Genomic DNA, 14,437 nt, shown 5'->3' on the forward strand with positions numbered 1-14,437 from the left:
ACCCAACTCACCCAACTCTCCCAACTCACCAACGCACCCAACTCACCCAACTCACCCAACTCACCCAACTCACCCAACTCACCCAACGCACCCAACTCTCCCAACGCACCCAACTCACCCAACTCACCCAACTCTCCCAACTCACCCAACTTACCCAACACACCCAACTCACCCAACTCACCCAACACACCCAACTCACCCAACACACCCAACTCACCCAACTCACCAAACACACCCAACTCACCCAACTCTCCCAACGCACCCAACTCACCAAACACACCCAACTCTCCAAACTCACCCAACTTACCCAACACACCCAACTCACCCAACGTACCCAACTCACCCAATGCAACCACCTCTCCCAACGCACCCAACTCACCCAAATCTCCCAACACACCCAACTCACCCAACACACCCAACTCACCCAACTCTCCCAACGCACCCAACGCACCCAAGTCTCCCAACGCACCCAACTCTCCCAACGCACCCAACGCACCCAACGTACCCAATTCACCCAACTCTCCTAACGCACCCAACGCACCCAAGTGTCCCAAGGCACCCAACTCTCCCAACGCACCCAACACACCCAACTCTCCCAACGTACCCAACTCTCCCAACGCACCCACTCATCTCACTCACCCAACTCTCCCAACGCACCCAACGCACCCAACTCTCCCAACGCACCCAACATACCTCAACTCACCCAACTCTCCCAACGCACCCAACACACCCAACTCACACAAAACACCTCACTCGACCAACTCTTCCAACGCACCCAACGCACCCAACTCACCAAAGTCACCCAACTCTCCCAACTCACCCAACACACCCAACTCTCCCAACGTACCCAACTCACCCAACACACCCAACTCAACCAACTCTCCCAACCACCCAACTCACCCAACTCACCCAACTCACCCAACGCAACCAACCCTCCCAACGCACCCAACTCACCCAACACACCCGACTCACCCAATTTACCCAACACACCCAACTCACCCAACACACCCAACACACCCAACTCACCCAACGCACCCAACTTGCCCAACTCACCCAATGCATTCAACTCATTCAACTCACCCAATGCGCCCAATTCACCTAATACACCAAACTCACCCACCTCACCAAATAGTCCCAACTCATGCAACACAACCAACTCACCCAACTCACCCAACGCACCCAACTCACCCAACGCACCCAACTCTCCCAACGCACCCAACACACCCAACTAACCCAACTCTCCCAACTTACCCACTCATCTCACTCACCCAACTCTCCCAACGCACCCAACGCACCCAACTAACCCAACTCTCCCAACTTACCCACTCATCTCACTCACCCAACTCTCCCAACACAACCAACTCACCCAACTCACCCAACGCACCCAACTCTCCCAACACAACCAACTCACCCAACTCACCCAACGCACCCAACTCTCCCAACACACCCAACTCACCCAACTCACCCAACGCACCCAAAGCTCCCAACTAACCCAAATCTCCCAACGCACCCACTCATCTCACTCACCCAACTCTCCCAACACAACCAACTCACCCAACTCACCCAACGCACCCAACTCACCCAACGCACCCAACGCACCCAACTCTCCCAACGCACCCAACGCACCCAACTAACCCAACTCTCCCAACTCACCCAACTTACCCAACACACCCAACTCACCCAACTTACCCAACTCACCCAACTCTCCCAACACACCCAACTCACCCAACTCACCCAACACACCCAACTCACCCAACGCACCCAACTCCCAACGCACCCAACTCACCCAACTCTCCCAACTCACCAAACTCACCCAACACACCCAACTAACCCAACTCTCCCAACGCACCCAACGCACCCAACTCTCCCAACGTATCCAACTCACCCAACTCTCCCAACGCAAGCAACGCACCCAACTCTCCCAACGCTCCCAACGCACCCAACTCTCCCAACGCACCCAACTTTCCCTACTTTCCCAACGCACCCAACTGTCCCAACTTTCCCAACGCACCCAACTCTCCCAACTCACCCAACTTACCCAACACACCCAACTCACCCAACTCACCCAACACACCCAACTCACCCAACACACCCAACTCTTCCGACTCACCCAACTTACCCAACACACCCAACTCACCCAACGTACCCAACTCATCCAACGTACCCAACTCACCCAATGCAACCAACTCTCCCAACGCACCCAACTCACCCAAATCTCCCAACACACCCAACTCACCCAACACACCCAACTCACCCAACTCTCCCAACGCACCCAACGCACCCAAGTCTCCCAACGCACCCAACTCTCCCAACGCACCCAACGCACCCAACGTACCCAATTCACCCAACTCTCCTAACGCACCCAACGCACCCAAGTGTCCCAAGGCACCCAACTCTCCCAACGCACCCAACGCACCCAACGCACCCAACGCACCCAACTCTCCCAACGCACCCAACACACCCAACTCTCCCAACGTACCCAACTCTCCCAACGCACCCACTCATCTCACTCACCCAACTCTCCCAACGCACCCAACGCACCCAACTCTCCCAACGCACCCAACATACCTCAACTCACCCAACTCTCCCAACGCACCCAACACACCCAACTCACACAAAACACCTCACTCGACCAACTCTTCCAACACACCCAACTCTCCCAATGTACCCAACTCACCCAACACACCCAACTCAACCAACTCTCCCAACCACCCAACTCACCCAACTCACCCAACGCAACCAACCCTCCCAACGCACCCAACTCACCCAACACACCCGACTCACCCAACTTACCCAACACACCCAACTCACCCAACTCACCCAACACACCCAACTCACCCAACGCACCCAACTTGCCCAACTCACCCAATGCATTCAACTCATTCAACTCACCCAATGCGCCCAATTCACCTAATACACCAAACTCACCCACCTCACCAAATAGTCCCAACTCATGCAACACAACCAACTCACCCAACTCACCCAACGCACCCAACTCACCCAACGCACCCAACTCACCCAACTCACCCAACGCACCCAACTCACCCAACTCACCCAACGCACCCAACTCACCCAACGCACCCAACTCTCCCAACGCACCCAACGCACCCAACTAACCCAACTCTCCCAACTCTCCCAACTTACCCACTCATCTCACTCACCCAACTCTCCCAACACAACCAACTCACCCAACTCACCCAACTCTCCCAACACACCCAGCTCACCCAACTCACCCAACGCACCCAACGCACCCAACTAACCCAACTCTCCCAACGCACCCACTCATCTCACTCACCCAACGCACCCAACTCACCCAACGCACCCAACGCACCCAACTCACCCAACGCACCCAACGCACCCAACTCTCCCAACACAACCAACTCACCCAACTCACCCAACGCACCCAACTCTCCCAACGCACCCAACGCACCCAACTCTCCCAACGCACCCAACGCACCCAACTAACCCAACTCTCCCAACTCACCCAACTTACCCAACACACCCAACTCACCCAACTTACCCAACTCACCCAACTCTCCCAACACACCCAACTCACCCAACTCACCCAACTTACCCAACACACCCAACTCACCCAACTTACCCAACTCACCCAACTCTCCCAACTCACCAAACTCACCCAACTCACCCAACTCACCCAACACACCCAACTAACCCACCTCTCCCAACGCACCCAACGCACCCAACTCTCCCAACGCACCCAACATATCCAACTCACCCAACTCTCCCAACGCACCCAACGCACCCAACTCTCCCAACGCTCCCAACGCACCCAACTCTCCCAACGCACCCAACTTTCCCTACTTTCCCAACGCACCCAACTGTCCCAACTTTCCCAACGCACCCAACTTTCCCAACACACCCAACTCTCCCAACTTTCCCAACGCACCCAACTGTCCCAACTTTCCCAATGCACCCAACTCACCCAACTCACCCAACGCACCCAACTCTCCCAACTCACCCAACACACCCAACTGACCCAACTTGCCCAACTCACCCAATGCATTCAACTTATTCAACTCACCCAATGCGCCCAATTCACCGAACTCACCCAACTCTCCCAACACACCCAACTCACCCAACTCACCCAACACACCCAACTCACCCAACTCACCCAACGCACCCAACTCTCCCAATGCACCCAACTCACCCAACACACCCAACTCACCCAACTTACCCAACTCACCCAACGCACCCAACTCACCCAACGCACCCAACTCACCCAACTCACCCAACACACCCAACTCACCCAACTCACCCAACGCACCCAACTCTCCCAACTCACCCAACTTACCCAACACACCCAACTCACCCAACTTACCCAACTCACCCAACGCACCCAACTCACCCAACGCATCCAACTCACCCAACGCACCCAACTCTCCCAACTCTCCCAACTCACCCAACTTACTCAACACACCAAATAGTCCCAACTCATGCAACACACCCAACTCACCCAACACACCCAACGCACCCAACTCACCCAACGCACCCAACACACCCAACTCTCCCAACACACCCTACTCACCCAACTCACCCAACGCACCCAACTCTCCCAACACACCCAACGCACCCAACTCTCCCAACGCACCCAACGCACCCAACTAACCCAACTCTCCCAACTCACCCAACTTACCCAACACACCCAACTCACCCAACTTACCCAACTCACCCAACTCTCCCAACACACCCAACTCACCCAACTCACCCAACACACCCAACTTACCCAACACACCCAACTCACCCAACTTACCCAACTCACCCAACTCTCCCAACTCACCAAACTCACCCAACTCACCCAACTCACCCAACACACCCAACTAACCCACCTCTCCCAACGCACCCAACGCACCCAACTCTCCCAACGCACCCAACATATCCAACTCACCCAACTCTCCCAACGCACCCAACGCACCTAACTCTCCCAACGCTCCCAACGCACCCAACTCTCCCAACGCACCCAACTTTCCCTACTTTCCCAACGCACCCAACTGTCCCAACTTTCCCAACGCACCCAACTTTCCCAACACACCCAACTCTCCCAACTTTCCCAACGCACCCAACTGTCCCAACTTTCCCAATGCACCCAACTCACCCAACTCACCCAACGCACCCAACTCTCCCAACTCACCCAACACACCCAACTGACCCAACTTGCCCAACTCACCCAATGCATTCAACTTATTCAACTCACCCAATGCGCCCAATTCACCGAACTCACCCAACTCTCCCAACACACCCAACTCACCCAACTCACCCAACACACCCAACTCACCCAACTCACCCAACGCACCCAACTCTCCCAATGCACCCAACTCACCCAACACACCCAACTCACCCAACTTACCCAACTCACCCAACGCACCCAACTCACCCAACGCACCCAACTCACCCAACTCACCCAACACACCCAACTCACCCAACTCACCCAACGCACCCAACTCTCCCAACTCACCCAACTTACCCAACACACCCAACTCACCCAACTTACCCAACTCACCCAACGCACCCAACTCACCCAACGCACCCAACTCACCCAACGCACCCAACTCTCCCAACTCTCCCAACTCACCCAACTTACTCAACACACCAAATAGTCCCAACTCATGCAACACACCCAACTCACCCAACACACCCAACGCACCCAACTCACCCAACGCACCCAACACACCCAACTCTCCCAACACACCCTACTCACCCAACACACCCAACTCACCCAACTCACCCAATGCACCCAACTCACCCAACTCTCCCAACTCACCCAACTCACCCAACACACCCAACACACCCAACTCACCCAACTCTTCCAACTTACCCAACGCACCCAACGCACCCAATGCACCCAACTCTCCCAACTCACCCAACGCACCCAACACTCCCAACGCACCCAACTCTCCCAACTCACCCAAAGCACCCAACGCACCCAACACACCCAACGCACCCAACTCTCCCAACACACCCAACTCACCCAACACACCCAACACACCCAACTCTCCCAACTTACCCAACGCACCCAATGCAACCAACTCACCCAACGCACCCAACTCAACCAACGCACCCAACTCTCCCAACACACCCAACACACCCAACACACCCAACTCTCCCAACTTACCCAAGCACCCAATGCACCCAACTCTCCCAACTCACCCAACGCACCCAACTCGCCCAACGCACCCAACACACCCAACGCACCCAACACACCCAACACACCCAACTCTCCCAACACCCAACTCATCCAACACACCCAACTCACCCAACTCTCCCAACACACCCAACTCACCCAACTCTCCCAACACACCCAACTCACCCAACGCACCCAACGCACCCAACTCACCCAACTCGCCCAACGCACCCAACACACCCAACGCACCCAACTCTCCCAACACCCAACTCATCCAACACACCCAACTCACCCAACTCTCCCAACACACCCAACTCACCCAACTCTCCCAACACACCCAACTCACCCAACTCACCCAACTCGCCCAACGCACCCAACACACCCAACGCACCCAACTCTCCCAACACCCAACTCATCCAACACACCCAACTCACCCAACTCTCCCAACACACCCAACTCACCCAACGCACCCAACGCACCCAACTCACCCAACTCACCCAACGCACCCAACGCACCCAACTCTCCCAACTCACCCAACTCACCCAACACACCCAACTCACCCAACTCTCCCAACACACCCAACACACCCAACTCACCCATCTCACCCAACGCACCCAACTCACCCATCTCACCCAACGCACCCAACTCACCCAACTCTCCCAACGCACCCAACTCTCCCAACTCTCCCAACTCACCCAACTCACCCAACTCACCCAACGCACCCAACTCTCCCAACTCACCCAACACACCCAACTGACCCAACTTGCCCAACTCACCCAATGCATTCAACTTATTCAACTCACCCAATGCGCTCAATTCACCTTATACACCAAACTCACCCATCTCACCAAATAGTCCCAACTCACGCAACACACCCGATGAATCCAACTCCCCCAACTCGTCGAACTCACCAAACTCATCCAACTCATCATACATTTCTGTGTTTTTACTCTGTCTTTCTTGCTCCTCCAGCTCACCTTCACCGAAGCCATGAGGAACAAGGCGCGCCTGTCCATCACCGGCAGCGTGGGTGAGAATGGCCGCGTACTGACGCCCGACTGCCCCAAAGCGGTCCACGCCGGGCCGCTGCGCCAGAGCTCCGGCCTGGCCCTGGTCTCCTCCGAGCTGCCCTGAAAACCAAAACGCCAACAAGTGCCTTACTCAATAATAACAGACTCCTAATAAACTATAGTAATAAAAAGTACTTACACTTTGGACCACGAAGACTGACCGGTGCTCGGGTCACCACTGCGGACAGGAGGCGGACAATCTTTTTTACTGAGCAAAGAGATTCCAGATCAAGTTTTGTTTCTTTTTTTGCCAGATGGAGAGAATATCAAAGTGTATGATTACGACCAGAAAACTGTCCACTTGAAACTGTGCTTTTTTTTGTTTTTTGTTTGTTATTTTCTTACTGTGATATAACGGAGCACTTGAGAGACTTCCTGGATATCAACATGGGGCCAGGGTCGCCTCAGTGCCATTATAATACAAAGAAATTTGTATTCACGCTATTGAGAGAAATAATCTATACGAGAAAAGATAGACAAACTGTGAACTCGCGTAAATATGTATATTCCATAAAAAGATTATAGCTGTACATAGGGACTACTGTGCTTGCTTTTTAAATACATGTACATAGCGGAGTAGCTTACAGATCTTTTGTAATCATATTTCAAGATTTCATCGCAATAATGGAAAGATGAGACAGAAATGAGAAGCCAGAAGTGTCGTGTTTTGTTGTTGATTTCAAATGTAATGGTATCAACTGCCCTGATTCTACGATACCCGACTACAAATCTATAATACTGAATGTCCAAAGGCAACTCTTCACAGCACAGCGCCCCCAACAGGAGATACCCGGAAAATAACTTTTTTTTGTACTGGGGAATGCCACTAAATGGGTGTATCTTGACATTGAAAAAGCATTGTATGTTTATGTAGTCTCCCATGTTTGTGTGTGATTGACCCAAAGCTGGACACTGTAGCAAAGTCCTCTCCAGTCTCCCGATAACGCTAAAGGAAAAAAGAAGAAAAGGCCACAAGAGTTGGGATGGACCAAAGCAGCGGCCCAAAACTTCAGGTTCATGACATTTACCTTCGGAGATCCACTGTAACTTCAAATGTACATCTTTATTTTGGTTTTATAAGTAAAGATGGATTTCAAACTGGGTCGGCTGATCTGTCTTTCTTTGATTTGATTGGTTCAGACGGTCTCTCCGCTGGGGCAAAACTGTGGATGAACCGCCAAAAATGACAAGAAGATATACATGAAATGAAATTACCCCCGATATTCGCCCTGAACAAGCCCAAGCTGTAAATCTAACGTCTCAGATAAATCCAGCTGTAAATGTAGAAATGTTCAGCTGTTGATCAAGAGAGAGAACAGCCCTTATGTCCTCTAAAAGCTCAACTTGTGTCCTAGACCCCATTCCAAGCTCCTCAAAGACATTCTCCCCAGAATTATAGACTCTATTCTGAATATAATAAATACTTCAGTAGAAAGTGCTTATGTTCCACGTCCTTCAAACATGACGTCATTAAACCTCTTCTGAAAAAGACTCATCTAGATCCCGACCTATTGTTAAACTACAGACCTATTTATAACCCACCACAGCAGGGTCCAGAGCCCACCACAGCAGGGGGTCCAGAGCCCACCACAGCAGGGTTCAGAGCCCACCACAGGAGGGTTCAGAGCCCACCACAGCAGGGGGTCCAGAGCCCACCACAGGAGGGTTCAGAGCCCACCACAGCAGGGTTCAGAGCTCACCACAGCAGGGGGTCCAGAGCCCACCACAGCAGGGTTCAGAGCCCACCACAGCAGGGTTCAGAGCCCACCACAGCAGGGGGTCCAGAGCCCACCACAGCAGGGTTCAGAGCCCACCACAGCAGGGTCCAGAGCCCACCACAGCAGGGTCCAGAGCCCACCACAGCAGGGTTCAGAGCCCACCACAGCAGGGTTCAGAGCTCACCACAGCAGGGTCCAGAGCCCACCACAGGAGGGTTCAGAGCCCACCACAGCAGGGTTCAGAGCCCACCACAGCAGGGGGTCCAGAGCCCACCACAGCAGGGTTCAGAGCCCACCACAGCAGGGTTCAGAGCCCACCACAGCAGGGTTCAGAGCCCACCACAGCAGGGTCCAGAGCCCACCACAGCAGGGTCCAGAGCCCACCACAGCAGGGTTCAGAGCCCACCACAGCAGGGTTCAGAGCCCACCACAGCAGGGTTCAGAGCCCACCACAGCAGGGTTCAGAGCCCACCACAGCAGGGTCCAGAGCCCTACTGCAGAGGTTAGAATGTGATGTAGGTGTCGGAGGAACAGCCCTCAGAGGCCCCGCCCTCAGAGGCCCCGCCCTCAGCTGGTTTACATCCTATTTATCTGATATGTACCAGTTTGTAGTCACACTGGACAATGTCAGTGAAGCCTCCAGTTCTACTTTAAGAAACCTCAGAGTTTTATTGGACCAGGAGCTCTCATTTAAAGCAGATAGTCCGTCTTCAAATGTACAGGCGTCCAACTTTTGAGTCGGGCGCGAATTTGACGCCGCGGTGTGAGGCCCCCTTTAAACGCCCTCAAAAAAGGCTTAATTCTTTCACGCCTCATGGAAATGATCTGCGGAGCTCATATTTCACTCACTAATGTGTTTTTATGGTCTGAGTGGAAATAATTAATACCATGTAACAAATGTACTCTATAGCGCCCCCTACCCACTGTGTAAAAAACTCAACATTGTCTGATTTGTTTGAAACTCGTGGGTTATATTCTCCTCAAGACGCCATGAAAAACTGCTTACAGATATTGTGTATTTTTCACTATTGGCCAGCAGCAGGGGCACAAAAATGCCTTCACTTCCTCTTCCTCTTTTCCGCGGTCTTTGCATTAGCATTAGCATTAGCATTAGCATTAGCGGCGGGTCTCTGTTGATAGGTGACAGAGGTACAGGGAGCAGGGGAATAAAGTATAAAGTCTTTAGACTTTATTCTTTAGACTATTCATCCATCTTCTTCCGCCTTATCCGGGGCCGGGTCGCGAGGGCAGCAGTCTAAGCAGGGACTCCCAGACTTCCCTCTCCTCCAACTCCACCGGGGGGATCCCGAGGTGTTCCCAGGCCAGCCGAGAGACATAGTCTCTCCAGCGTGTCCTGGGTCTTCCCCGGGGCCTCTTCCCGGTGGAAGACCACCTCCCGAAGGAGGCGCCCAGGAGGCATCCGGAACAGATGCCCGAGCCACCTCAACTGGAGGAGCAGCGGCTCTACTCCGAGCTCCTCCCGTGTGACTGAGCTCCTCCCCCTGTCTCTAAGGGAGCGCCCAGCCACACGGCGGAGGAAACTCATTTCGACCGCTTGTATCCGCGATCTTGTTCTTTCGGTCATTACCCAAAGCTCATGACCATAGGTGAGGTCAGAACATAGACCGACCTGTAAATCCAGAGCTTTGTCTTTGGACTCAGCTCCTTCTTCACCACAACAGTCGATGCAGCGACTGCATCACTGCAGCCGCTGCACCGATCCAACTGCAAACAGCAGAGATGAGATCCTGTGGTCCCCAAACCGGACACCCTCCGACCCCTGACCACACCCTCCGACCCCTGACCACACCCTCTGACCCCTGACCACACCCTCTGACCCCTGACAACACCCTCTGACCCCTGACAACACCCTCTGACCTCTGACTGCTCCTATAAATTCTGTCCATAAAAACTATGAACAGAACTGGTGACAAAGCGCAGCCCTGAGGAGTCCCTCATGCACTGGGAACAGGTCTGACTTACTGCAGTGAACACAGTTCCTGCTCCGGTCATACAGGGACCGGACAGCCCTGAGAAAAGGGCCCCGGACCCCGTACTCCCGGAGCACCCCCCAAAGGACACCCCGAGGGACACGGTCGAAAGCCTTCTCCAGATCCACAAAGCACATGTGGACTGGTTGGGCAAACTCCCATGAACCCTCGAGCACCCGATGGAGGTTATAGAGCTGGTCCAGTGTTCCACAACCGGGACGAAAACCACTCTGCTCCTCCTGAATCCGAGGTTTGACTATCGGTCGGATTCTCCTCTCCAGGACCTGGAATAGACCTTACCCGGGAGGCTGAGGAGTGTGATCCCTCTGTAGTTGGAACACACCCTCCGGTTCCCCTTCTTGAACAGAGGGACCACCACCCCGGCCTGCCAGTCCAGAGGGATCATACCCGCACCGTAAACGTGTTGGTGAGGCACTGCTTCCCCCTCCTGAGGCGCCGGACGGTTTGCCAGAATTTCTTTGGTGCCGACCGATAGTCCTCCTCCATGGCCTCCCCGAACTCCTCCCAGGCCCGGGTTTTTGCCTCTGCGACAGCACGAGCCGCGGCTCGCTTGGCCTGCTGATACCCGTCGATGACCTCTGGAGACCCACAAGCCAGAGTGGGCTGATAGACCTCCTTCTTCAGTCTGACGGCATCCCTTACTTCCGGTGTCCACCACCGGGTTCCGCTGATTCTCCTCCTGAAGAGCTGGTTCTTCTCCTGAAGAACTGATTCTCCTCCTGAAGAACTGGTTCTTCTCCTGAAGAACTGATTCTCCTCCTGAAGAACTGGTTCTCCTCCTGAAGAACTGGTTCTCCTCCTGAGTGGCTCCAGCTCCAGTCTCCCTCTCGTCTGTGAGAGTCAGATCCTCCTTCATGTGGAACTAACTCAGGTTTATACTTTTCCCAAGGAGGTTTTTTCTAGTTTTTCCTGGCCGAGAAGGAGGAGCAAAGGACAGAAGGCGGGTCTGAGGACAGAAGGCGGGTCTGAGGACAGAAGGAGGGTCTGAGGACAGAAGGAGGGTCTAAGGACAGAAGGCGTGTCTAAGGACAGGAGGGTCTGAGGACAGAAGGAGGGTCTAAGGACAGAAGGAGGGTCTGAGGACAGAAGGCGGGTCTGAGGACAGAAGGAGGGTCTGAGGACAGGAGGGTCTAAGGACAGAAGGAGGGTCTAAGGACAGAAGGCGGGTCTAAGGACAGGTGGGTCTGAGGACAGAAGGAGGGTCTAAGGACAGAAGGAGGGTCTGAGGACAGAAGGAGCGTCTAAGGACAGAAGGCGGGTCTGAGGACAGAAGGAGGGTCTGAGGACAGAAGGAGGGTCTAAGGACAGAAGGAGGGTTTAAGGACAGAAGGAGGGTTTAAGGACAGAAGGAGGGACTAAGGACAGAAGGAGGGTTTAAGGACAGAAGGAGGGTTTAAGGACAGAAGGAGGGTCTAAGGACAGAAGGAGGGTTTAAGGACAGAAGGAGGGTTTAAGGACAGAAGGAGGGTCTAAGGACAGAAGGAGGGTTTAAGGACAGAAGGAGGGTTTAAGGACAGAAGGAGGGTCTAAGGACAGAAGGAGGGTTTAAGGACAGAAGGAGGGTCTAAGGACAGAAGGAGGGTTTAAGGACAGAAGGAGGGTTTAAGGACAGGAGGAGGGTTTAAGGACAGAAGGAGGGTTTAAGGACAGAAGGAGGGTCTAAGGACAGAAGGAGGGTTTAAGGACAGAAGGAGGGTTTAAGGACAGAAGGAGGGTTTAAGGACAGAAGGAGGGTTTAAGGACAGGAGGGTCTAAGGACAGAAGGAGGGTTTAAGGACAGAAGGAGGGTTTAAGGACAGAAGGAGGGTTTAAGGACAGAAGGAGGGTTTAAGGACAGAAGGAGGGTTTAAGGACAGAAGGAGGGTCTAAGGACAGAAGGAGGGTTTAAGGACAGAAGGAGGGTTTAAGGACAGGAGGAGGGTTTAAGGACAGAAGGAGGGTTTAAGGACAGAAGGAGGGTCTAAGGACAGAAGGAGGGTTTAAGGACAGAAGGAGGGTTTAAGGACAGAAGGAGGGTTTAAGGACAGAAGGAGGGTTTAAGGACAGAAGGAGGGTTTAAGGACAGAAGGAGGGTTTAAGGACAGAAGGAGGGTCTAAGGACAGAAGGAGGGTTTAAGGACAGAAGGAGGGTTTAAGGACAGAAGGAGGGTTTAAGGACAGAAGGAGGGTTTAAGGACAGAAGGAGGGTCTAAGGACAGAAGGAGGGTTTAAGGACAGAAGGAGGGTTTAAGGACAGAAGGAGGGTCTAAGGACAGAAGGAGGGTTTAAGGGCAGAAGGAGGGTCTAAGGACAGAAGGAGGGTTTAAGGACAGAAGGAGGGTTTAAGGACAGAAGGAGGGTCTAAGGACAGAAGGAGGGTTTAAGGACAGAAGGAGGGTCTAAGGACAGAAGGAGGGTTTAAGGACAGAAGGAGGGTTTAAGGACAGGAGGAGGGTTTAAGGACAGAAGGAGGGTTTAAGGACAGAAGGAGGGTCTAAGGACAGAAGGAGGGTTTAAGGACAGAAGGAGGGTTTAAGGACAGAAGGAGGGTCTAAGGACAGAAGGAGGGTTTAAGGACAGAAGGAGGGTCTAAGGACAGAAGGAGGAAGGAGGGTTTAAGGACAGAACGAGGGTTTAAGGACAGAAGGAGGGTCTAAGGACAGAAGGAGGGTTTAAGGACAGAAGGAGGTTTTAAGGACAGAAGGAGGGTCTAAGGACAGAAGGAGGGTTTAAGGACAGAAGGAGGGTCTAAGGACAGAAGGAGGGTTTAAGGACAGAAGGAGGGTCTAAGGACAGAAGGAGGGTCTAAGGACAGAAGGAGGGTCTAAGGACAGAAGGAGGGTTTAAGGACAGAAGGAGGGTCTAAGGACAGGAGGGTCTAAGGACAGAAGGAGGGTCTAAGGACAGAAGGAGGGTTTAAGGACAGAAGGAGGGTCTAAGGACAGAAGGAGGGTTTAAGGACAGAAGGAGGGTTTAAGGACAGAAGGAGGGTTTAAGGACAGAAGGAGGGTTTAAGGACAGGAGGGTCTAAGGACAGAAGGAGGGTTTAAGGACAGAAGGAGGGTTTAAGGACAGAAGGAGGGTCTAAGGACAGAAGGAGGGTTTAAGGACAGAAGGAGGGTTTAAGGACAGAAGGAGGGTCTAAGGACAGAAGGAGGGTTTAAGGACAGAAGGAGGGTTTAAGGACAGAAGGAGGGTCTAAGGACAGAAGGAGGGTTTAAGGACAGAAGGAGGGTCTAAGGACAGAAGGAGGGTTTAAGGACAGAAGGAGGGTTTAAGGACAGAAGGAGGGTCTAAGGACAGAAGGAGGGTTTAAGGACAGAAGGAGGGTCTAAGGACAGAAGGAGGGTTTAAGGACAGGAGGAGGGTTTAAGGACAGAAGGAGGGTTTAAGGACAGAAGGAGGGTCTAAGGACAGAAGGAGGGTTTAAGGACAGAAGGAGGGTTTAAGGACAGAAGGAGGGTCTAAGGACAGAAGGAGGGTTTAAGGACAGAAGGAGGGTCTAAGGACAGAAGGAGG

At 53.4% G+C, this 14,437-nt stretch overlaps 1 protein-coding gene across 1 annotated transcript in view; it reads left to right on the forward strand.

Annotated features, from left to right (window-relative positions):
• gria4b (glutamate receptor, ionotropic, AMPA 4b) overlaps positions 1-8,311 on the forward strand; it is a 518,469-nt gene extending 510,158 nt beyond the window's left edge. Inside the window, exon 16 of the mRNA XM_072447035.1 lies at positions 7,112-8,311. Coding sequence (XP_072303136.1) covers positions 7,112-7,273 — 162 coding nt within the window. The 3' untranslated portion in view covers positions 7,274-8,311. The remainder of the gene's footprint in view (positions 1-7,111) is intronic.
• The last annotated feature ends 6,126 nt before the right edge of the window (positions 8,312-14,437 follow it).

The sequence above is a fragment of the Eucyclogobius newberryi genome, unplaced genomic scaffold, assembly GCF_026437365.1.
Source record: "Eucyclogobius newberryi isolate DKJ021-1_F unplaced genomic scaffold, fEucNew1.0.hap1 SCAF_15, whole genome shotgun sequence".
NCBI classification, from domain to species: domain Eukaryota; kingdom Metazoa; phylum Chordata; class Actinopteri; order Gobiiformes; family Gobiidae; genus Eucyclogobius; species Eucyclogobius newberryi.